This window comes from Bos indicus x Bos taurus, chromosome 5, assembly GCF_003369695.1.
Source record: "Bos indicus x Bos taurus breed Angus x Brahman F1 hybrid chromosome 5, Bos_hybrid_MaternalHap_v2.0, whole genome shotgun sequence".
Lineage (NCBI taxonomy): Eukaryota > Metazoa > Chordata > Mammalia > Artiodactyla > Bovidae > Bos > Bos indicus x Bos taurus.
Genome location: NC_040080.1, coordinates 92,923,407 through 92,940,395, shown reverse-complemented (window position 1 = coordinate 92,940,395; position 16,989 = coordinate 92,923,407). Strand labels below are relative to the sequence as shown.

Genomic DNA, 16,989 nt, shown 5'->3' with positions numbered 1-16,989 from the left:
ACGTATCTGATTAGAGTCTAGTACCCAAAACATTGCTTTTGAACTGTGATGTTGGAGAAGGCTCTTGAGAATCCCTTGGACTGCAAGGAGATCCAACCAGTCCATCCTAAAGGAGACCAGTCTGGGGTGTTTATTGGGAGGACTGATGTTGAAGCTGAAACTCTAATACTTTGGCCACCTGATGCGAAGAGCTGACTCATTTGAAAAGACCCTGATGCTGGGAAAGATTGAAGGCAGGAGGGAAAGGGGACAACAGAGGATGAGATGGTCGGATGGCATCACCGACTCAAAGGACATGAGTTTGGGTAAACTCCGGGAGTTGGTGATGGACAGGGAGGCCTGGCGTGCTGCAGTCCATGGAGTCACAAAGAGTCGGACACGACTGAGTGACTGAACTGAACTGAACCCAAAACATATAAAGAACTTTGACATCTCAATAACAAGAAGACAACCCAATTAAAAGCAAGCAGAGGAATCCAATGGACCTTTCTTCAGAGAAGACACACAAATGGCCAACAAGCACATGAAAAGATTCTCAACATTATTAATCATCAGGAAATTCAAATCCAAACCACAGAGTGGTACCACTTCACATTCACTAGGACAGCTGTAATAAAAAATAATAGAAAACGAAAACCGTTGATGAGCTGTATGTGAAACCGAACACTCTAAAACTCCTAAAGGAAAACATAGGCAGAACACTTTCTGACATAAATTGCATAAATTGCAGCAATATCTTCTTTGATCCATCTCCCAGAATAATGGAAATAGAAACAAACAATGAACAAATGGAATCTACTTGTACTCAAAAGCTGGGAGTCACCATTTCCTCCGTTCTTAAAAAAGAATGTAATAAAAACAAGGCAATCGGCTCTCACATGTGTGCCACTAACAGAGAGGAATGGACACTTGGAGGTCTGACAGTGATAGCTAATCTAAGATGGGGCCTGTTGTCAGGTGGACTGTCATCAGAAACCTGGGTACACAGGTAGACACGTGCTCATCAGCCCACAGACTCAAGCCTGTGGAAGAGACTCAAAATATTTAACCACTGGTTTAATTAGGCACTAACCCATCACAGAAGGTGTCAGCCACAGGCAACTGAGACAGCCATGCTGGTCACTACTGGCTGGACACCATTCTGCTTAAGTTTGTATTCACGACCACCCATATGAAGATGTGGGCCCCCACACGGCCTCTGACACCTATGGGAACAGGTCTATGAGCTGGTGAGCAGTGCTTACAATTCACACCATAAGCCCGGAGACTGGGGCCAAGGAGCAGAGAGCATCGTCCAGCCTCAGGGGGACCTGTTAGGCTGGAAGGATGCACAGAGCACCTGGGCAATAGGGTTGTGTGCAGAAAGCTGTGGCTGCCCTAGGGAGGGCTCAGGGGAGGTTTCTTAGAGAGGGGTGTTTTTGTTTGTCTTAAAGGATAGGACCAGTCTGCCTTGGTGGGCAGGAGGCTGGGAGAACAGCCCAGGGCATGTCATCAGGGGAAAGCATGATGCATGTGAGAAACATACAATTGTCTCATAAGCACCCCACCCAAGTCCTGAAATTATATTGTCCTCAAAAGAGCAAAACAGGCTAAGGAGAGTAGGGGTCAGATCTGCTTGGAGAGTCAGGGACAGGAAGGAGAGAGCGCGAGGAGTTGGTGCTGCTGAGCTCAGCTTCTCACACGCTTCAGGGCGGGCATGTACACTGGACATTTGCACACAGGAAAGCCAGGACAGTGCAGAGGCGAAGAGCACAGATGGCAGCCAGGCAGCTTACCTCAAATCCTGGTGCAACTACTCACTAGCTCTGCAACTTCCAATAATTTACTTAACTTCCTGCGCTTCAGTATCTTCATCTGTAAAATGGGGATAATAACAGTACCTGCCTCACAGGACTGAAGTGAGAATTAAATGAGTTAATATGTATGTAGTGCTTAGAGCAGTGTCCTGCAGAGCCCGTGCTGTGTGTTCGCCAGGATCATTACCATCATCATTATTATTTACAAGATGCCTCCCATCCACCTTGGGGAGCAGGCGGAGCAGGTATTAGTACCCCCTGTTTTAGAGATGTAGAAACAGAGGATTAGGAAGTTGGGAGACCTACCCGTGGTCACATGGCAGGACCAGGGCCTGGATGCACAGAGTCCTGAGTCCACATACCTTGCCAGAGGCTTGGGGTGGGCTAGAGAAAGGAGATGACCAGCAAAGCTCAAAGGAGATGGTCTTGGCCACGGAGTTGAGCAAGGAGGAAATGAGGGGGATGGGGCAGCCCTGGAAGGCACCTCTCTGGCAACCAAACAGCAGGGTGGGAGCAGAGCCAAGTGTTTGGGAGGACAGTCTTCCTTGGCTTTTATACCCCGGCTCCTCTGGCATGAACTCACTTTCGGCCTTGCCAGCTGCAAACCTGCTAAACAGCTGTCCTGCCCCCAGATGGATGGCTCTGACCATGGCCAAGTCCCCCAGGAACTGTGCTCTAACTGTCAGGCTTGGGACTGAGTGCCCTGCCTGCCTGAAACTATAGGAGGATGTAGGGGGATAAAGGGGGTACTTGTGCAGGATTCACAGACAACATGCTCTTTTCCTGAGTCCGTCTGCTGAGCAGGGCTGGCAGGACCAGAGCTGACGTCATCCAAATAGCCCAGCTCTCTGCTGCTGCTAAGTTGCTTCAGTCGTATCCGACTCTATGCAGCCCCATGGACTGCAGCCTACCAGGCTCCTCTGTCCATGGGATTTTCCAGGCAATTGTACTTGAGTGGAGTGCCATTGCCTTCTCCAAAATAGCCCAGCTCATTCTCCTTAATTCTGGAGACAATTATTTGCTCCGAGAACCACCTGCCCCTTTCTCAGCACCTCCAGCCTCCCCCACCCAACTCCTATATCAGCTAGATTCTGCTTCCTCAAACACGTGTGGCTCAGACTCTGTCTGGCTCAAGAGCCCTCAGTGGCCCTATCGCTCGCCCTGTCCCATGCACAGGGTGGGATCCAGGGTCCCTCAACCCACGGTCTCCCTTCACTCATAATCACACCGGCCTGAAGGGTCTTTGCCTCACAAATGCCCTTCCTTCTGCCAGCCTGGGTTGCTTTTGCTACTCCTCAGGAAGAGCCTACCCAAGCCTTTTTTCCTTGAAAGACTGACATTCAAACCCCTTCCTCCGGGTAGTCCTTGTGGATCCAGTGTCCCCAGGTCTTGCCTCTCCTCTGTGCATTCCCTTTTCCTTTCACCCAGCAAATACCCTCTTGGATTGTACTAGATCTTCTAACTCTTCTCTTTCTCAAACCTTCTCTGGAGGCTTATAGGACCCCAGAATGCTGAGAAAGGGGAGCCAATGGATCCTGCGGAGACCATGAAATCACATGAATGTGCAAAACTGATCATTCTCACAGATGTAGAAACAAAAACATAAAGAAAGCTACAGATTATTCGTGTAAATTGAACAAAACATTTGGTTATAAAACCAAGAGCCATATAAATGTGATTCATTTAACAAGCAATTTAAAATTTCTTTGAACATTCAAGCTAGATGTTCTTGGTAATCTGGGGGTTTGAGTCTCTGATTGAACATACTTTCCCCACCAATTCACAGGTGAGTAAAACTGCAGCTCAGAGACCTCCATGCCTGGCCCATCATCTCTCAGAATTTAATTCCCACCTGGAAAACTGGGCAGGGCTTCCCAGGTGGATCAGTGGTAAAAAGAATCCGCCTGCCAATGCAGGAGACATGGGTTCCATCCCTGGGTCGGGAAGATCTCCTAGAGAAGGAAATGGCAACCCACTTTAGTATTCTTGCCTAGAAAATCCCAGGGACAGAGGAGCCTGGCGGACTACAGTCCATGGGGTTGAAAAGAGTCAGACATGACTGAGCAACTGATCACACACATACAGACAGAAAGCAGCCACCCCAATACTGCAAAGGGCATGAGGGGAAGATGAAGACGGGACATGGGACGTGGTAGATCCCATCCTGTCTCCTTTACCAGCCTCCCCAGGCAGGGGACTCTGTCTCCTCTTGCCCGTAAGTTTCCCCAGGTCTCAGTTGAGTCTGGGGCAGGGCCTTTATAACCTTGGTGAACTATAGCTCTGAGCCGATTTTCTTTAGTACCTCCCTTTATCCCTGCGGCCAAAACACCAGTAAGCACCCCAGGAGCCCCACCTGGGCCCATCCTTCCTGTGAGTGGCCCAGAATGTTCCTCCTTCCTCTTCTATCATCCGCATCAACAACATTGGGTGTTGCATTCCTAATGGCCAGTATCTAATTAACTAATTTATACTAAGGTGTTAATGACTTGTTAATAGCTTGATGAGATGCTTTTTCCAGGAATTCAGAAACTAAGTTCTCTGAGGGCAGAATGCCTTTTATTGCCTCCCTCAGCACTTGGTAGGTGCTCAGTGAGTGTTTGATAAAGGGATCAGTATCAATATATTTGGGCTTCTCCTGGTGGTTCAGTGGTAAAGAATCCCCCTGTAATGCAGGACCCACAGGAGACGCAGATTCGATCCCTGGGTTGGGAAGATCCCCTGGAGAAAGGAATGGCTACCCAGCTCAGTATTCTTGCCTGGAGAATCCCATGGACAGAGGAGCCTGGAGGGCTACAGTCCCTAGGGTCACAAACAGTTGGACACGGCAGAAGTGACTTAGCATGCACACATCAATATACTTAATATTTGAAAAATGCTTCCTGTCAAGTCTTATAGCTAGAAACACTTATTAGACAGTGGTTATTATTATTTCTAATGGAGAATTTTCCATTATCAGAGGTGGTCTGAACAGAGAGATTCCTGGAGCCTAGGACCTTTGGGAACACCACCTACTCCAGGTCCCCCAACAGCAGATAACACTGTATGGGAATGTGTTGATCCAGACATCCTCTTGCTGAGGAAAGGAAGGGGAGAGAGAAGCAAAGGAGAGGACAGACTGACTCCTAAATTCTACTTTTGGTCATTGATTAATGTGTATTGAGCATTGAGATACACCAGGCAGTTACCAAGGATTTACATGAATTAATACATGTAATCATCACAACTACCTCATGAGAAATCTTTTTTTTTTTTTTAATGTATTTATTTTTCTACTTGTTTTGGCTATACCATGCAGCATGCAGGATCTTAGTTCCTTGGCTGGGGACTGAACCCATACCCCCTGCAATGGAAGCATGCTATCTTAACCACTGGACTACCAGGGAAGTCCATCCATGAAGAATTGTGATCCCATTTAGAGCTGGGAAGCAGAGGCTTCAAGAGGTGAAGCCGTGCTGGGTGGTAGCATGGGACTGAGACCTTGGGAGCCAGCTCCTGGAGCCTGGGCTCTTACCTGGTGCCATTGAGGCAGATGCAAGTGCAGAGGCTCCCTGAAGTGCACCATCCCAGCAGTTTGGTGGCTGTTCAAACCACTGTCAATCCTCTCACACCTGGGAAGGATGTCCAGAGGCTAGTCCTGTGCCGAGGGAAGATACAGAGGGAGGAGTCAACTGGGGGCCATGGAACCCTCTCCCAGGCCCCTGGCCCTAGGGAACATGGCAGCCTCCACACAGCAGTCAATGGACAGAGGAGTCCTGGATTTGGGGCTAAATCCAGGAGTTTAAGCAGGATTTTGAAAGACTGGAAGGATTTGGACCAGAAGAGATGGGGGGAGAGGGTGTTTCAGGCTGGGTAAGAACAGTTTGGTAAAAATTTGAAGGTATTTGAAGATGAGCCCTGTAGGTGTCCTTGGCAGAGCAAAGGAGCAGCCAGGAAGGTTGCTGGATGGGGTGGAGTCAGGGTGGCAGCTGCAAGGACCCTGAAGGCTGTGCTAGGAAGCCGCCATGCCTACCAGAGAAACACACAGCCAGTGAAACCATCGAGGGGACCACCCTCGTGTGAGGACTGGGTTCCAAGAGCTGAGAAAGGCCTTGAGTGCGCACCACTAGCTCCGGGCACACTGCCTGACACATGGTGCACAGTGGAGATTCACTGAGGGAGAAGAGGAGGGGCGGAGGTGCCTACTAGCGGGTGTCTGGGAAATTTCTACCCTCCTTAGGAAGGAAGACGCAATGACACGCGATGCAGGCTTCAGAGGAAGCTCATGGGAACTGCCCGCAGAGTCCCTATCCTTCTGGCACACGGCAAGAACATGCCAAGGGGTGAGGGAGATAGGAGAGTCAGACGTGGGCTCTGCTGGCCCAGGAAGACCTCCAGGAAGAGGCTGAGAGGAGGGAGCAGCAGAGCAAGAGGGAGAGAAGAAAGGAGGGATGGAAAATGGAAAGGAGGGATAAGGCAGGATGGAGACAGGAGATGGGAGGAGAGAAGGAGGGAAAGAGAAATTCTGGTGAACCACGCAGACAAAATGGCAGGGGGAGGCTGGGAAGGAGCACGTGGCTGGTCACACGTGGCTGGTGGGGTAAGGGATTTCAGGTCAACCCCCTAAACAAAGTGACAGAGAGCCCCAGACCAGCCTGGCCCCAGATTCTCTTCTCTTCTGTGTCCACACCAAGCCGAGAGTCACAGCCCACCCGTGGGGCCCCAGCAGGGATCTTTGGGAAATGGCAATCTCCAGAGGCAGAGCCAGCCATGGGCACAGCTGGGGCTGCAGTCACAGGAGCAATCATGGGGGAGCACTAGGATCCACTGCGGGAGCCAGGTGGGAGAGAAACTGCCGAACGCAGGAGGGAGGGGACAACAGGCAGAGTCTGGGGCAGGGACCGCTGGAGTGTCTGAAGCAGGATGCACAGTGCTCCCTGGGCCCCGCTCTGGGACAGACCTTCACCCTTGGCTTGCCTGGGTATTGAGGGATGTGATGGAAGTCCAGTCTCATCTCGACAGTAACTTCTTCATTTCAATTTTAAACAGATGGTTCCTGACCAAGTTGCTCCACATCTTATTAGCAAGTACACATTGGAGGAGAGACATACATGGCAAAATGGATATTCAGGAGGCTTCCCCTGAAACCTCCAGGCCCTGGACGAGCCTCTGTCCACTGTGTCCATATCTCTTCCCAGTGGACTCTGGGAGTTTCTCTCCCACCTGCCTGACACCATCCTCCTCATCTTCTCCATTCTGCGCAGGTGCTTGAAGGGCTAGACATCCCTGTGGGCTGGCATGCTCAGTCGCTCAGTCAGGCCTGACTCTTTACGACTCCATGGACTGTAGCCAGACAGGCTCCTTTGTCCATGGGATTTTCCTGGCAAGAATACTGGAGCATGTTGCCATTTCCTCCTCCAGGGATCTTCTGGACCCAAGGATTGAACTCGTGTCTCCTGCTGCTCCTGCCTTGGCAGGTGGATTCTTTACCACTGAGCCACCTTGGAAGCCCTAGACATCCCTTGCACAGCCTCTAACCCGTCTTATTTTGAGAGTTTGAGAGAGGTGAAGTGTGGCAATCCCATTTCTTGGAGAACTTACAGAGGCTCAAGGACCTGCTGTGTCCAGGGTTGACTCTGGCCTGGGCTGTTCATGTCACTTGCCAGGGAGAGGGTCACTCCACCCCTGATACTCCCCAGAGAGAGCTACTGTCTTCTGTGGGTTAGGAGATGAGGCCATGGGGTGGGGTGTGTCTCAGAGGGCCTGGGGGAAGTGTGAACAGCTCAATGAATGGCCCCTTTCCATGAAAGAAGAGGACGCAGCTATGGTTAGAGCTCCCAGATATTCTACCCAGCAACCTTCCCTGTCTAGGGAAGTCCATCTGCTCCCCCTGATCCCTAAGAGGAAGCCCACAGCCAAGAGAAGATTCATCAGGATAGAGATGATGAAGAGCCAATGACACCCCCTTGGAGAGGCTGGGGCCTGGGGCAAATTACCCTATAACAGCAGGTTAATTAGATAAGACCCAAATTACATGAGCAAGGCTTGCAAGCCCAGCAATTTGATGGTTTCATGTTGTTTCAGAGGTGGGGAGGCTTGATCTCTAGCTCAGCACAGAGAAAATGACTTCTTGCTCGCAGGCAAGCCAAACCCATGAATTAAGCTCTTGACTGGCCAGCCACGAGCCCCAGTGCCAAGCGCATATAAAGGAGGGCACCTGCCAGTCCTCACTACAACCTGCAGAACCGTGTGGGAATTTGCCTTCGTTCCTCCAGCATCCAAGCTCCATCTCCACCAGAAGCATGAGCCGCCAATTCACCTGCAAGTCGGGAGCTGCTGCCAAGGGAGGCTTCAGCGGCTGCTCAGCTGTGCTCTCCGGAGGCAGCACATCCTCCTACCGGGCAGGAGGCAAAGGGCTCAGCGGGGGCTTCGGAAGTCGGAGCCTTTACAACCTGGGCGGCGTCCGGAGCATCTCCTTCAACGTGGCCAGCGGCAGTGGGAAGAGTGGAGGTTATGGATTTGGCCGGGGCCGGGCCAGTGGTTTCGCCGGCAGCATGTTTGGCAGCGTGGCCCTGGGGCCCATGTGCCCAACTGTGTGCCCACCTGGAGGCATCCACCAGGTCACTGTCAATGAGAGCCTCCTGGCCCCCCTCAACGTGGAGCTGGACCCCGAGATCCAGAAAGTGCGTGCCCAGGAGCGGGAGCAGATCAAGGCTCTGAACAACAAGTTCGCCTCCTTCATCGACAAGGTGGGTCTGCTAGGACCTGGGGACCTGCACACAGCCCTTGTTTTTTCTTCTTGGAACATGTGCTTTTGTTGCAGCAAGAGGGATTGAGGTTAGAAAGAGAAGGCACGGAATCCAGGGTGACCGAATTAAGGTTTCCCGTATAGTCTTCCCTGAGAAAAGACAGGTAGGTCAATCTCTACTGGCAGAGGCTTGTCGGGGTTACTGAAAGGAGCTCCAAAGAGAAGACAGACCCTTGCTTCTTACTCTTGAGAGCCAGCTTGGTGCTGCTGCTAAGCCTGGGCCCAAGCAGGCTATATGCAGGAAGGGGCCAGGGAAGCTGTCCTCCTCCTATCACTGCAAGCTGATCTCATCCTCTAGTCCTTCGACAGAAGGACTGGGAGCACCAGCGAATGGTCCTTCAAGGGTGGCTTGGCCATGGGCATTAGTTTAGGTGGGCGATGACTCTCTTGAGAGGCAGAAGAGCATGGTGGGGATGAGGTCTCCACCGTGCTCTGAAGTCAGACCTGTTTTCCACCTTGGCCCCATCACTGATCAGCTGTGTAACTTCCACCTTGGCCTTATCACTGACCAGCTGTGTGACTTTGTGTGGCTAAGCCAGTCACGTAGCCAGCCGTGTGGACGGGTGGAGAGTCATCCACCCTGTTTATGCCTCTGTTTCCTCATCTCCACCATGGAGATAATAACCTACCTCTTGGGGTCACTCTCAGATTTGTGAAAGAAAATGCATGTGAAGATCTTGGCATGATGCCTGATGCATGCTAAGTACTCCCCAGATGGCGGTTACTGTTATTATCGCTTTTATCTCTGAAAGCTGAAGGAGGGGTGTTGAGAAGGAGAAAAATCAAAGGTCTGGAAGAAGCCTCGAGGGATCATCCAGTCCAGATAGGTCCTGCCTTTTTGTAGATAAGAAATGATTGCTCCCATTTTGCAAGTCAGCAAAGGCACGGGGCAATACCATTCCCAAGGTCATCTCCGGGCAAGGGAAGGTGCAGTTGGACGCTCAGCCTCCTGACTCCAGACCCAGTACTGGGCACTGGAGGACTCTGCTGACTACATGACAGTCAGGCACCAAGGATGGGTCAGCCCAGGACAAAGCCTATGTTGTGACAGTCAACGGCCATCAAAACCACAGCTCTGGACTCCAGTTTGGAGCAGTTCCTGCTGCCTCTGCTCACTTCAGGGGCTGCACTGTCTCTGTGGCTTCTTACCCCCTAAGCTTTTTCACATCTAGAAGAGCAAAGTATTCTGAGGTTTGGGAGATAGGAGTGGACTGACCTTGAGCTGAGTTGGTCAAACCTCATTAAGGAGTGAAAGTCTGGAGACACAGAAAGAAAGACAAGCATGAAGACAGTCACCTCTGTGAAAAAGCTGGTCTGCCTGGGGTGCCTCTGGGCTCAAAAGCCTGGAGGTTTCCTAAATAATTTTAGTCCCTAGAAGAGTACAATCCCATAAGCCCAGGAAGCCAGGGACGATGAGTACATGCTATCAGCCATCCAGATGTGGAGTCCAGATGTGCATTGTGGTGTCCTGGGTGTAGGGTTTTCCCTGTGGTGAATACTCAGTCTTATGGATAGGCTTGAAAGAGTCAGGATTGCTTAAACCAGACCAAATGCTGGAGGATCTGCTGGAAGCAAGCTGTTTGACCAATCCCACCTCAACACTGAAGCCCAGACAGTTTTCTGATGTCCTGTGTTTCTGACTTTAAGGAACACAACCTTGTTTAAAGTAGCTGCGCTCACATATGATTAAGAGAAGTCACATTCAAAACAGAAAAACCAAAAGTCAACCCAAACCAAACAAGAGCGGTGGCTGCAGATCCACCAGCTCCGGTCAGTTTCCTGGCCCAGTGAGGCTGCAATGGCATGGGAGTTCTGTCTGTCCATCTGCTCCATGAGCCAAGTTTGCTCTAGGGAAGATGGTTCTGAGGAGCAGGACTAGGGGAGTAGGAAGAGGCCTTGAGAAAGATGGAGTTGGACTCTGATGTCCAACTCCTTAGAACATGTTGGATGTTGGACTCCTTAGAACACCCAGGAGTTCTTGGTCTATTGAGCCTCTTGATCATGAAATACTAGAAAATGAAGAGCAGACTCCTGTCTTTTGAGTGGTCAGCCTTTCCAAAGATGGATTCAGCCTGACTCTGTTGCAGTAAATTCAGGCTCCCCCCTGCCCTGGACTGGTTTGGCCATACTGGATTCAGAGTGACCAGATGCACGGGTTATTGGAACATATATCTGGGTTCAGTTCTGGGCTCTGAGATTTATTAAACCACTGGACCTTGGGAGAGGTCAACTTCTCAGTTTCCCTTCCACAAGATAAGGTTAAAGATGCATGCACCTCAAATAGCTGTTGTGAGGGTAGAGGAGAAAATGCAGGGGGACCACTTTGCCCAGCACCCTAGAAGTGATGGGTGTGATGGTTTCCATGGAAGCTCAACATTTCTGGGCATCGGGTTTCAGGTGAGGTTCCTGGAGCAGCAGAACCAGGTGCTGGAGACCAAGTGGGAGCTGCTGCAGCAGCTGGACCTGAACAACTGTAAGAACAACCTGGAGCCCATCCTCGAGGGCTACATCAGCAACCTGCGGAAGCAGCTGGAGACACTGTCCGGGGACCGGGTGAGGCTGGACTCAGAGCTGAGGAGCGTACGGGACGTGGTGGAGGACTACAAGAAGAGGTGAGTGGGGAGGGGACTCCCTGTAGCTACATGACTGTCCCTGTCCCTTTTGAGCAGGAGTGGGCAGCTACCCCAGCTTGAAGTTTTTGGAGGCAGGGGGCAGTGTTCCTTGTCATACCAAGCAGAATCACCCCAAGAAAGCTCTGGGACTTGTTCCCTGCTCCTCTGGCCTGGCACTTGGGACAGATGGGTGGCTTCCTTCAGGATGTTCATGCCACACACTCTTCCTCATTTTTGAAGCTGAATCTCCAGCAAGCTCCTTCTTCCAAAATTGGTGATCACATCCCCTCCTCCAGGAAGCCTTCTTGCTTGGCTGGCCCCATAGGCCCTGGACTCTGCAGGCCCTCCAGCATCTGTGCCCTCTGTCAAGCACACTGCCCCCAGCTCAGGATCTTCCCTGGGCAAGCGAGGGTTCTCGGTGAGACATATTAACCAAAAAAGCCCTGGAATTCCCACAGGTATGAAGAAGAAATCAACAGGCGGACAGCGGCAGAGAATGAGTTTGTGCTGCTCAAGAAGGTGAGATGGTAGGCTGGTCTGGGGTCTGGGGCTGGCCTGGGATCCGGTGGAGCTGAGCCTGCCAGTGTGCTCTGCTTTCAAAGAAAGTGAGCTTATTCTGAAATGGTGAGGGGAAAACCACGATGCAAGACCATCCAGAGAAGACAAAAAAGACAGAGAGGATGGGGGCATTCTTGAGTGCTTAATGGGGGCAGAATTCTCCCACAGTGAAGAACAGCAGAGGACAGCACACAGAAGTCCCCTGCAGCTGCAGGCCTGGCTCAGATGCCACAGGATGACTGATAGCAGCCTGGCTGGGGCTCCTTTTCTTAGCGGGGCACCCATCCCTACTGCCGAGAGAGCCCACTAGCAGGATGGGGCAGGACTGGGCCCTCTGCTCCTTCCTCCCCTTTCTCATGAGCCTCCCAAAGAGGAGAGGTGGCTAGTTCCCCGTGCAAGGGAGCAGCCTGCGGTATGTGTTGCCTTCTTGGTGGCAGTGGCAGTGACCTGGGGATGGCTGGGCTATCTTTCAGGATGTGGATGCAGCTTATGCCAATAAGGTGGAGTTGCAGGCCAAGGTGGACTCCATGGACCAGGAGATCAAGTTCTTCAAGTGTCTCTATGAAGCTGTAAGTCTATCTCTCCATTCCACCCCTCTGAATGCTACCATTAGGGTAAGACTCTATTCTGAGACACCCAGGAGGGACACCCAGGCCCCCGGTCTCATCTATTCATCTCCATTTCAGCCCTGAGAGGCTCCTCATCTCCACTCTCTGGGTGGGAGGGAAATGGTCCTGGCCTTACCTCCATGGCAGCAGGATTCCGTCTGGGGCCTGGAGGGAACTCGCTATGCACCGTGAGCAGCAGTCTTGGTTTGGAGCCTCTAAATGGCATCACTGATTTGTTCACCTTATGAGGGAGGTTGTTGACCTCCATCAGTCACGTCTTGAGACCATCCCTGATTCCCCCGCAGGAGATTGCTCAGATCCAGTCCCACATCAGTGACATGTCTGTCATCCTGTCCATGGACAACAACCGTGACCTGAACCTGGACAGCATTATTGACGAGGTCCGCGCCCAGTATGAGGACATTGCCCTGAAGAGCAAGGCTGAGGCTGAGGCACTGTACCAGACCAAGGTGAGCTGGCTGAAGCTAGGCCGGGGAGGGTGACCCCCTTAGACAGGAGGGCTGGGCCAGATCATTCTCAGAGTGGAGACAATATCCAGTTAAGTGTCCAGCATGGCCTGTCCCCATCACATTACCAACCCCAGCCACCATGCACTCCCACAACACACTCATCACCCCTAACCATGGCTCTGTTCTTTGGGTCCCCAGTTCCAGGAGTTGCAGCTGGCAGCCGGCCGGCATGGGGACGACCTCAAAAACACCAAGAATGAGATCTCGGAGCTCACCCGGCTCATCCAGAGAATCCGCTCAGAGATTGAGAATGTGAAGAAGCAGGTGAGATGGCTGGTTGCCTTTGCCTGGGGCAGACGGGCACAATTGGTGGGGGGTGGGGGCGGAGGTGATGAATGGGCTGAGGGTGTCAGCCTCCCAAATCTCTGCCCAGGAAGGGAAAGGGGCCAAAGAGGTCACCTCATCAAACTCTTAGAGCAGGCATCCTTGGGATGTCTCAATTGTGGCTCAAGTGCCGGGGGTATGGTAAGCACTTGGGAAATAATAGTTGGTCCTAGAGCATCTCCTTCCCCACGCCCTTGTCTCTGACCCCACACACCTGGGCAGCCACTGACATTGTACCTTCAGTACAGTATTCCAGTGGTCTCTTCTCTCAGACTTTAAAGTCAAGAGCAGAAGGCTGAGCTCTACTCTCACTCACTTTGTATTCTCAGCATAGGCTGGCCAAATAAATCACTTTGCAAGGAACTGAGTGGTGCTGAATTTATCAGGCTGCAGAATGCACTATTTTTCATCCACCAATGTCTAAACACAAGACAGTGAAGCTAAAGCTAAGGAAGGACTTGCCAATGCCAGAAAGGGCTCTAACTAGAAGGGAGGAACAGGGAGGTCTGACAGGTGGAGGTGGGCGTGTCTGCTTCAGAATCTCAGAGAATGAGTGGGACTTGGATGTGGATGATTCTGGGGAGCGCTTCTGGTTTCCAATTGGTCTCCAATTCCCTGTTTAGGCTTCCAACTTGGAGACTGCCATCGCTGATGCCGAACAGAGGGGTGACAATGCTCTGAAGGATGCCAGGGCCAAGCTGGACGAGCTGGAGGCCGCCCTGCACCAGTCCAAGGAGGAGCTGGCCAGGATGATGCGCGAGTACCAGGAACTCATGAGCCTGAAGCTGGCCCTGGACATGGAGATCGCCACCTACCGCAAGCTGCTGGAGAGTGAGGAGTGCAGGTAATGGGAGACGCTCTGGCAGGAAGGCCCCGGGGGTTCGGGAAGGACCCAAGGAGAAAGCCCAACACATCCTAATCCAGAAAAGATGAGTTCTTGGGGACTGAAGAGGTGGTGATGCTAGGGAAATTAATAGAATTGATAATACCTACCCAGACATGAGTGCTTACTTCATTCCAGGTACTGTGCTACGTGGATTGGCTCATTCAATCTTCACAACTTCCCTGTGTGTACCTGGGCACACTCCCATTCCCGCCAAAAAGAAAAAGAAAAACACATTACTTGTTCCATCTTCCTTAACTGCCCAGGTCCAAGATGAGCTTGTGAGAGATGGGCGGCCACTCCAGCATCCCCAGTGATCTTGGGAGAAGGAAGAGATCAATGCCTGGGTCTGACCTTTGGGAGGTGTCATGCTGTCTCTCAGATGTTAAACCTCATTAGGTTTAACTTGGATGGTTGCCTTGTTACCCCAAAGACTCAAGGGTGTCCCCATAGCTTCTCAGGCTCTGTGCCAGAGGAGCCCCGGAATTTCCATAGGTGTCTACCGAGTTCAGAAACCCACGTTAGTCTGGTGGGGGCATTAGCTTTGAGGTTAATAGATTGCAGGTTGAATGACTGCTTGCTCTTATTTCTCCCCTTGTTAACAGGATGTCAGGAGAATTTCCCTCCCCTGTCAGCATCTGTAAGTACCTGTATGCTTGGACCTAAAACTGTACACTCTGTGGACTTGAAAGGGCCTTAGTTATACCCCACGTGTGGAGATGAGCAATCTAAGGACCAGAGAGGGAAAACCTTTGGCTGAAATCACACATCCAGATAGTGGGGCATGGCCAAGCAATCAGGCCTCCTGACTCCCAACCCAGGTCTCCTTCCCACTTATCACTTTCTCCCTGTTCCCAGGGGATGGCAGCTAGGAAGGCTCTCACCATGGGAATGGGGAAACAAGGGACATGGTGCAAGACAATGAGTATGGGTGAGAGGCCCGGAGAGCCAGGTTGCAAGGTTATGATCAGACCCGGGCTGGGGGACTGATGGACCTTGGAGGTCAAGTTGATAGTTGTTAGATCTCTAGATTTCTCACCAGGGTTAAGAGTTAAATCGTAGCTTCCCAAAGATGCCCCTGGAGGACAGCTGGCAGAAGGCAGGAGGAAGAGGCTGGAGACTGAGAAGTTTAGAGAAAAGGCTAACAGAAGAGGCAGGAGGTGTCCAGAATGACATGAGAGTCAGTGGGTACCTGGACCAAAGAGGTGGACCTCTGAGAGTTAAGAATCAGCTGGATTGAATATAAGCTGGGCAAACCAAGCGTAGGGCATGGGGGGAGCAGTCTCTGCAATATTGTCCCCAGTGGGGAGGGAGTTGACTGTGACTGGGTCCCCCAGCCAACCTGCTGTTCCAAGAAGAGCTGCACCTGTCCTGGGGAAAGGCGGCCTCCTCTGGCCCAGGCCCTAGCTGTGCCTGCGGGTTGCTGACCCTGCTCTCCCCTCTGCTCTCCCCGCGCAGCCATCATCAGCAGCACCAGCGGCAGCGGCGGCTATGGCTTCCGGCCCAGCTCGGTCAGCGGAGGCTACGTGGCCAACAGCGGCAGCTGCATCTCTGGAGTGTGCAGTGTCCGTGGCGGGGAGAGCCGGAGCCGGAGCAGCACCACCGACTACAAGGATGCCTTGGGGAAGGGCTCCAGCCTGAGTGCCCCCTCCAAGAAAGCCAGTCGGTAGAGTCCGCTGCCCTCCCCCCATCCCTGCGTCCCCGCTCTGGCTCGCACACTTGCGCTCTCCCCAGCCCATTGTCAGCCCCACCCCCACCCCGCCCAGCCTGCTCTTGTACCTCCGGTGCTGGCCTTGGCCGCTCACTTCTCCAGACTGTGTCTTACTGAACCTGGACAGGTGTGGACAACTAAGCTTGGTGAAATTCCTCCTTGCACATGCTGGAGTTTGCCTCCTTGGCTGTGGTCCCTGAACCATGCCATGGGCTCCCAGCCTTTCGTCCTCTGCACAGCCTTTGACTCAGTTGCTGATTACTCTGTCTGGCTCCGTGGGTCTCAGACCCAGGCCCTCTTCTCACACTGGGGCCTTTGTCCCAGCTCCTGCTTGTGGTAGGAGAGGGCTCTGTGTTCAGTTAAAAGAGGGCTGAAGGACAGACCACCAAACGAGACCATCCCCACCCCACCCTGTCTGGCTCACGACTCATTCTGAGTGGACCGAGTACAACTCAGGTACTCTTCTTCATTCTATCCTGCACCCACAAGCAGGGAAGAGGAGGCCCCTTCATTTCTCCTTTCCCCTTAAAGACCCTCCCACTGCATCCTCAATAAACAGCACGATCTGATGGCTTGGTCTCTGAGTGGTCAAGGTGCGCGCACGGACCTCCGTTCAGATGCTCATGTGAGCAGATGCCACACAGGCACACGGACACACACATTACACCACGGCATATCACCTGGGCAGCCCGTATTTCCAGGTTAATCTTCTCTGTAGAGCAGAAAAGAAGATGCTCTCTGAGCCCACATGGCAGAGGGGCTGGGAGCACATGTTGGGCTGTAGGGACATGAAGTGTGGAGAAGAGTTGGGAAGAGAGAGGGAGAGGGCATGGGGGAAAGAAAAGGAAAGCATAGCCAGGGTGTGTGTGTGGCCTGGTTTGCAGCTTTCAACAAGTGTTGCCTGTGTCCACTGGCAGAAATGGTCCTGCTCTTGACAGAGACTCTGGTCTCTTTCTGAGAACTGCTTGTTTCCTAGATGGTGGGAGCTAGGCAGGCAGTTATCTGCATTTGTTCAACCTGTGCCTCACTCTCACAGTCCTGGCCTCTGGGCAGGGCAGTGGATCTCCCAAGGAGGGTGGAGGTGGTGGGGACCGAACCCCCTCGCTCCTCTTAGAAAATCTAAGATAGGGAACAAGTTTTTAGAGCCTGAGCCCAGGCTGGGGCGGAGTCAGTTGGGTGTGGG

General features: G+C 52.3%; 1 protein-coding gene across 1 annotated transcript; it reads left to right on the top strand.

Moving 5' to 3' along the window:
* Positions 1-8,027: 8,027 nt before the first annotated feature.
* LOC113893178 (keratin, type II cytoskeletal 71) lies at positions 8,028-16,375 on the top strand. The gene is made up of 9 exons (XM_027542954.1): positions 8,028-8,521; positions 10,978-11,192; positions 11,651-11,711; positions 12,224-12,319; positions 12,664-12,828; positions 13,027-13,152; positions 13,836-14,056; positions 14,701-14,735; positions 15,554-16,375. The coding sequence occupies exons 1-9, from the start codon at positions 8,075-8,077 to the stop codon at positions 15,763-15,765; spliced, it is 1,578 nt and encodes a 525-aa protein (XP_027398755.1). The 5' UTR covers positions 8,028-8,074; the 3' UTR covers positions 15,766-16,375.
* The last annotated feature ends 614 nt before the right edge of the window (positions 16,376-16,989 follow it).